This window comes from Procambarus clarkii, chromosome 86 (assembly GCF_040958095.1).
Source record: "Procambarus clarkii isolate CNS0578487 chromosome 86, FALCON_Pclarkii_2.0, whole genome shotgun sequence".
NCBI lineage: Eukaryota > Metazoa > Arthropoda > Malacostraca > Decapoda > Cambaridae > Procambarus > Procambarus clarkii.
Genome location: NC_091235.1, coordinates 13033665 through 13041079, shown reverse-complemented (window position 1 = coordinate 13041079; position 7415 = coordinate 13033665). Strand labels below are relative to the sequence as shown.

At 38.3% G+C, this 7415-nt stretch overlaps 1 protein-coding gene across 1 annotated transcript in view; it reads right to left on the bottom strand.

Moving 5' to 3' along the window:
- Positions 1–2745: 2745 nt before the first annotated feature.
- LOC138358773 (uncharacterized) overlaps positions 2746–7415 on the bottom strand; it is a 114291-nt gene continuing 109621 nt past the window's right edge. Inside the window, exons 3-4 of the mRNA XM_069316947.1 lie at positions 3775–3832; positions 2746–3597 (exon numbers count right to left, since the gene is read on the bottom strand). Of these exons, the coding sequence (XP_069173048.1) occupies positions 2746–3597; positions 3775–3832 (910 nt within the window). The remainder of the gene's footprint in view (positions 3598–3774; positions 3833–7415) is intronic.

Here is a 7415-nt window from a genome sequence, read left to right as displayed (position 1 = left end):
GTCCATTTTGTATTATTTCGACGAGAATTCAACTCCATAATCAGAATCCTTGTGGACATAATATCTAGGAGGAACGTTTATTCAAAGCTGGATGAACGTTCAACGTTCAGTCAACGTTAGATTGATGATATATTTGCATATTGCACTCACTGAGATGGGTACAATCAACTATCTTAAATATATCAATGAATCTGGTATATTGGAAGACATCTTATAACAATTTGTCCAAAATTTTATTTGGCCATTTTAATGAATATAGAAAGATAGTTTTATTGATTTATTATTTTTGTTATGCTGAATCTTTGGTGAATCCATCAATGCCTTGTCTGGTAGTGACCAACAGAGAGTAGCATTTACAAATTCGTAAACTGAACCATCTGTAGTAGATTGTAACCTCATTAAATATACACGTGTATATTTATATATTATTGTGTATACTATACACAAGACCTACGGTCTAGTGTATAGTAATCTGTCCTGTGTGGCAGTGAATACGAGCATCTACTTCACTGTAATAAGACCTAATTGAATTACTCACATTAGGCAAAATTGAATATTTTGTCACTAAAGATGTTAATTAACTGTGATGGATAATATTAACTATGCCACCGTTGTTTAGTGATGTGATAACATGAAGTGAATGATATTTTGTCTCGCTGGCTTAGATAGCTGTTTAGATAGCTGGCTTAGATAGCTGTTTAGATAGCTGGCTTAGATGTCTCTTGATAGCTACATTCCTTTCATTTCCATCTGGCTTTTAGGGTGTAATTTAGACAGTAGGCTGTACCAATTTGCTGCAGCAAGAGTACACACTCCGAGGAATCTGTCCATCTTTTATCTGACAGTTTTTTCTGTCCATTTCAGCCCTCAAACTCATATAAATTCGTTTACTCAGTAGATAGGAAATTAGCAAGTGGCGACTAGGTCGAACTTGATGTTTATCAATTCATTCAGCTCCTTTCCACGACGTTTTTTATTCACTCATTCAGCCCCTTTTCACCACGTTTCCAGCCTTTCAACATCACAATCGTTTCCGATCCTCACTATGCACCTCCCGCCACAGATGTTTCTATTGTGTGTGCATAGCACTGACAACGTCTACATGCGCACAGCATTCATAAATTCAGGGGTTGGGCGCAGGGGTCATTCACTGAATGAGCAACTGTTGCCTACCATCCCATGCACATTATCTGAGTAGGTCTAAGACCTGAGAAAAATATAATATAGGAATAATAATAATACTAATTCATTGTGCCGTGGGACAGGAGGCAAGAGTGTATTCATACACGTTAGGCTTATATCGAGTGTATTCATACACGTTAGGCTTATATCGAGTGTATTCATAAGCGTTAGGCTTATATCGAGTGTATTATTGCATGTGCCATACCACTTCATCACTACTCTTTCAACACACCTCACGTAACCTGACTCATTCCATCCTAACCAAATTTAACCTAATTTAACTAATCCTTACCTATTTTAACTTGTCCTTGCCTAACTTAACCTAATTTGACCTAATCCGAAAAAAATTAAGGTCAGGGGAAACTCCGTTCAGTTGTTTCTGTCTCAGCCGGAAATCGAACCTGGGTCTCTTGATTTTCAGTCACGGACGCTGACTTCTCGGCCTCTTTATGTGTAAACTTGCATAAGTGTGTGCGTGTGTGTGCGCGCGTGTGTGCACGTGCATCGACACTAGCCAACTTTGGAGTTACCTTGGGGTTTTTCCGGGGCTTAGCGTCCCCGTGGCCCGGTCGTCGACCAGGCCTCCACGTTGCTGGACTGGTCAGCCAGGTTATTTGACGCGGCTGCTCGCAGCCTGACGTATGAATCACAGCCTAGTTGATCAGGTATCTTTTGAAGGTGCTTATCCAGTTCTCTCTTGAACACTGTGAGTGGTCGGCCAGTTATGCCCCTTATGTGTAGTGGAAGCGTGTTGAACCAAGGTCTTCTCCCTGGCACAATATTTTTCACAACCGTTCGGACCTGCTTTAGATATCAAGATCCACTCCACCTAATCGTGAGATCTCTCAGTGACGGAGATCAACGCTCTTCACATCTCCTCGAGCAGGTACTAACTGAGTTTCCAGTGGTCCTTCATGATGGTTATAAGATCTCCTTCAGATTATATTCACTGCACAATACACACACATCTTCAGAGCCTCTGGCGCGGCTTAGTTTTTTTGTGTGTGTGAAATGAAAGTTTAGAGAGAAAAATGTATAATTCTAAAACTTGTTATGCTTTATTAGATATTTACAGGTTACAAGTTGTTCATTAGTTAATACAATGAGTGTTTAAAGGTTATGGATCGCTTGAAACTCCTCTGCTTCTGGATAGGAAACGAGGATGCAGCAGGCGTTTCCCCTCTGGATCGCAACACTGAGGCACTGAAACAAGAAACTGGCAGCCCTTGGGTCTCTGTCGATGTCAATGAACTTGGAACCCAATTCTATGAGAAATCCCAAGGCACTTTTGCCCCCAGAGGTCATGCGTCTCAGACGCTATAGGAACAAAGGTGTATATTCACCTTCCAGTCGCTTGTACTTGATTGATTTTGCTGCTTCCCTGTGGTTGGCCACCCCACCTGCTTAATCAGCACCGAAGTGTATGTATGTGTCAGCCAGGGTGGAGACACATGTGTAATCCCACACCAGCTCTCTGCCCCATTTCCAGGGTATATTGTGATGTTTGGGCGAACTGCGGCGTCGTCCAACTTTGTAACACGTTAGAAGATTCTGTTATATATTTTAAACAAGCAAAAGTGTACATTCCGTCTTGATGGTGATACAGTCCTTAAGCTTGAGTTTGTGTTCCTTAAGCTTGAGTTTGTGTTCCTTAAGCTTGAGTTTGTGTTCCTTTAGCTTGAGTTTGTGTTCCTTAAGCTTGAGTTTGTGTTCCTTAAGCTTGAGTTTGTGTTCTTTAAGCTTGAGTTTGTGTTCTTTAAGCTTGAGTTTGTGTTCTTTAAGCTTGAGTTTGTGTTCCTTAAGCTTGAGTTTGTGTTCCTTAAGCTGGAGTTTGTGTTCCTTAAGCTTGAGTTTGTGTTCCTTAAGCTTGAGTTTGTGTTCTTTAAGCTTGAGTTTGTGTTCCTTAAGCTTGAGTTTGTGTTCCTTTAGCTTGAGTTTGTGTTCCTTAAGTTTGAGTTTGTGTTCCTTAAGCTTGAGTTTGTGTTCCTTAAGCTTGAGTTTGTGTTCCTTAAGCTGGAGTTTGTGTTCCTTTAGCTTGAGTTTGTGTTCCTTAAGCTTGAGTTTGTGTTCCTTTAGCTTGAGTTTGTGTTCCTTAAGCTTGAGTTTGTGTTCCTTAAGCTTGAGTTTGTGTTCCTTAAGCTTGAGTTTGTGTTCCTTAAGCTTGAGTTTGTGTTCTTTAAGCTTGAGTTTGTGTTCCTTAAGCTTGAGTTTGTGTTCCTTTAGCTTGAGTTTGTGTTCCTTAAGCTTGAGTTTGTGCTCCTTAAGCTTGAGTTTGTGTTCCTTAAGCTTGAGTTTGTGTTCCTTTAGCTTGAGTTTGTGTTCTTTAAGCTTGAATTTTTGTTCCTTAAGCTTGAGTTTGTGTTTTTTGTGGGAATCTTGTGAACCGAGGCCAAAAAATGCCTCGATTCTTTTACACTGAACAAAACTTTTCATGTTATTGATAGTTTCAGTAAGGTTAATATTATAATAAAAAGCATTTTCTTGTAGAGAAACCTAGATTCTTGTGTAGGCTTGTGTTATATAACTTGGTGGAAAGTTTTTGTTAATTTATTCTAAGTCAAATGTTCTTAAGTACGGCCAGTGACATCTCACTTGTCCCATGTGTGAAGGTTGAGTGACCTTAACAACATAACCCCAGGCATCCTGTTTCCTACATTGGAAGACGAATTATTTTAAAAGGATATAGATAACACGTCCACTGCAAAACTGCTTAAAATATATATATATATATATATATATATATATATATATATATATATATATATATATATATATATATATATATATATATATATATATATATATATGTCGTACCTAGTAGCCAGAACGCACTTCTCAGCCTACTATGCAAGGCGTGATTTGCCTAATAAGCCAAGTTTTCATGAATTAATGTGTTTTCGACTACCTAACCTACCTAACCTAACCTAACCTAACTTTTTCGGCTACTTAACATAACCTAACCTATAAAGATAGGTTAGGTTAGGTTAGGTAAGGTTGGTTAGGTTCGGTCATATATCTACGTTAATTTTAACTCCAATAAAAAAAAATTGTCCTCATACATAATGAAATGGGTAGCTTTATCATTTCATAAGAAAAAAATAGAGAAAATATATTAATTCAGTAAAACTTGGCTTATTAGGCAAATCGGGCCTTACATAGTAGGCTGAAAAGTGCGTTCTGGCTACTAGGTACGACATATATATATATATATATATATATATATATATATATATATATATATATATATATATATATATATATATATATATACACTGTCAGATAAACTGAAGTAGAGGCACAAGACCATCCCTGGCCACAGACACAGCGGCTCCACCCCGGCTGCTGTGACAACAAACAGATGAGAGTCTCTGGAGTTGGGATGGGAGATGTCGATGTGGCCGACTGAACTGGCACTGGGAGAGTGTGGTGGGCGGGGAGTGAGACAGGGTCGAGGAGAAGTAGATGAGAGAAGCAAGAAGAATTGATGTGGGAGAGAGCAGTGAAAAGTGATGGCGAGAGTACCATGATGACATGATGTAAAGATTGTGAATGTGAACGTGAAAATATTATTCCATGGAATAAAGGAGCGTGAACAGAGGGAAGAGGTGGAGGTGATAATGAGTTTTTTTTTGGGGGTGGGGGTGAGAGTAAAGAGGAAGGAGAGGCAAAAGTGAAGGAAAGTATAGAAGGGGGAAATAAAGTGAGAGGTATGAAAACAGCCGGACTGTCCGCCTTACTGACACGTGATGCAGGAAGATATGACGATGGGATTAAATTGATCAAGAAGCGTTGAGGGTGAAGTGGGAATCGTGTAGGCAGTATAAGTAGTTCACATGTGTTGATGGAGACAGTAGAATGTACGTGGCTGGAAAACGCCGGTCGGCCGAGCGGACAGCACACTGGACTTGTGATCCTGTGGTCCCGGGTTCGATCCCGGGCGCCGGCGAGAAACAATGGGCAGAGTTTCTTTCACCCTATGCCCCTGCTACCTAGCAGTAAAATAGGTACCTGGGTGTTAGAGTCAACTGTCAAGGGCTGCTTCCTGGGGGTGGAGGCCTGGTCGCGGACCGGGCCGCGGGGACACTAAAAAAAAAAAAAAAAGCCCCGAAATCATCTCAAGATAACCTCAAGATAACCTCAAGATTGTATCAGATTCCATTCACCGGGGCCTTAGGAGACTCGAACCATAGCCCCCTCGCGTGTGAGGCCGATACTTTAATAGTACCTGATAAGGAGGAAAGGTTGTAATACGCATGAGTTTTTTGTATTAATACATTAGGTACATCTGCATTTGTGCAGCTGCCCTGGACTATATGATGGGGAGTACAGGGTGTCAAAAAGCTAGCTACGTGATGCTAAAAAATCCCCATCACTCATGAGAAGAAACCTGTATATATATATATATATATATATATATATATATATATATATATATATATATATATATATATGTGTGTGTTGTACCTAGTAGCCAAAACGTAGTTCCTGGCCTACTATGCAAGGCCTGATTTGCGTAATAAGCCAAGTTTTCAAGAATTTCAATATTTTTCTCATTTTTTCTTATGAAATGATAAAGCTATTCATTTCATTATGTATGAGCTAATTTTTTAAAATTTTTAGTTAAAACTAACGTAGATATATGACCGAACCTAACCAAACCTACCTAACCTAACCTAACCTATCTTAACCTAACCTAAACTAACATAACTAAATACATAATCTATGTTCTTACTAATTCTAATCTTACTTACTTACTAATCTATGTTACTTACATATCTTCCTGTTCTTACTAATCTATGTTCAATATAATAATAATATTTAAAATAAACCAATAGGAAACAATTTATTGAAAATAAAGAAAATCACTCGGCCTATTAGGCAAATCGGACATTGCATAGTAGGCCAAGAAGTGCGTTCTGGCTACTAGGTACGACATATATATATATATATATATATATATATATATATATATATATATATATATATATATATATATATATATATATATATATATATATATATATATATATATATGTGTGTGTGTGTGTGTGTGTGTGTTACCGCAAATTATCTCGAGAACTCATTCAACAATCAAAAAGGATTTTCTCGAAATTAACACACACTTTTTTTTTCCGCTTGTATCCATCATCATATACTGTCAACACGTTTACTTAAATTCCCTTCTTATCACTGATAGAAGCCATGCCAGTCAACACTGGATGACACAGGGAGTAATGGTTCGAGGCTCGCCGGCAGAGAAATAGTATAGTGTCCGGGTTAGAGCAAGTGGGTGTTGGGTGACCTGACTAACAAGGCACGCCACAATTACCTCTGGGTCTCACAGGGGGCCACCCTCCTTCCCGGGGATGGGGGGAAAGGGGAGGTGTTGTCTGCTCTCCAGGGGGTGGAACGGACCCCCATCGACCGACCAGACCAATCCCCTCCGGCCCCTAGGAATGGGGAAGACATGGGTACCGGACCGACGTTTCTAATCCAGCACCACAATCACCACAACTACCCCGAAAATTACAATCAGCACACACACACTGTAGCTGATTGTGATACTATTGTTCCCTACCACTATCGTCATCACAACTAAATAAATATTATTATTTTGTATTTAAATTTTTTCTATAGTTACCATTATCTTTATTGTTATTTTACCATTGTTATTAATTACTTTCATACTACTAGTAACAACCAATAATATTAACAGTGGTAGAACAGTCAATTCACAACCGTTTTGATAAAAAAAAACTGAATTAATCTATTCGCGTGTTCTAGACGATATTATTCATTAATGAGTAAACAAGAGAGTTGTATGCGATATGTTTCACTAATGAAAAAAAAGCCAGAGTTGTAGACGGCACTGTTCATCAATTAGTCCTAGAAATATGGTGCGTTTCAATACTATTCAATAATATGACTGGCTACCTCTCCAACCAATGTCATATTTGTTATTAAAAAAATTACAAATATGTTTGAATCAAAACAAATATGTTCGAATCAAATTTACAAATATGTTTGAATCAATAAAACAAAAATCATTGATGTTTTTAATTAACTTCCTGAGATGTGACAATGGTATATATATATATATATATATATATATATATATATATATATATATATATATATATATATATATATAGTAGTAGGCATCCTTCAGTCTCGGGAGACTATGGAGTTGCGCCCTAGTTGTCAATCCTGGTGCAGCGTCTGGTGTGACTGAT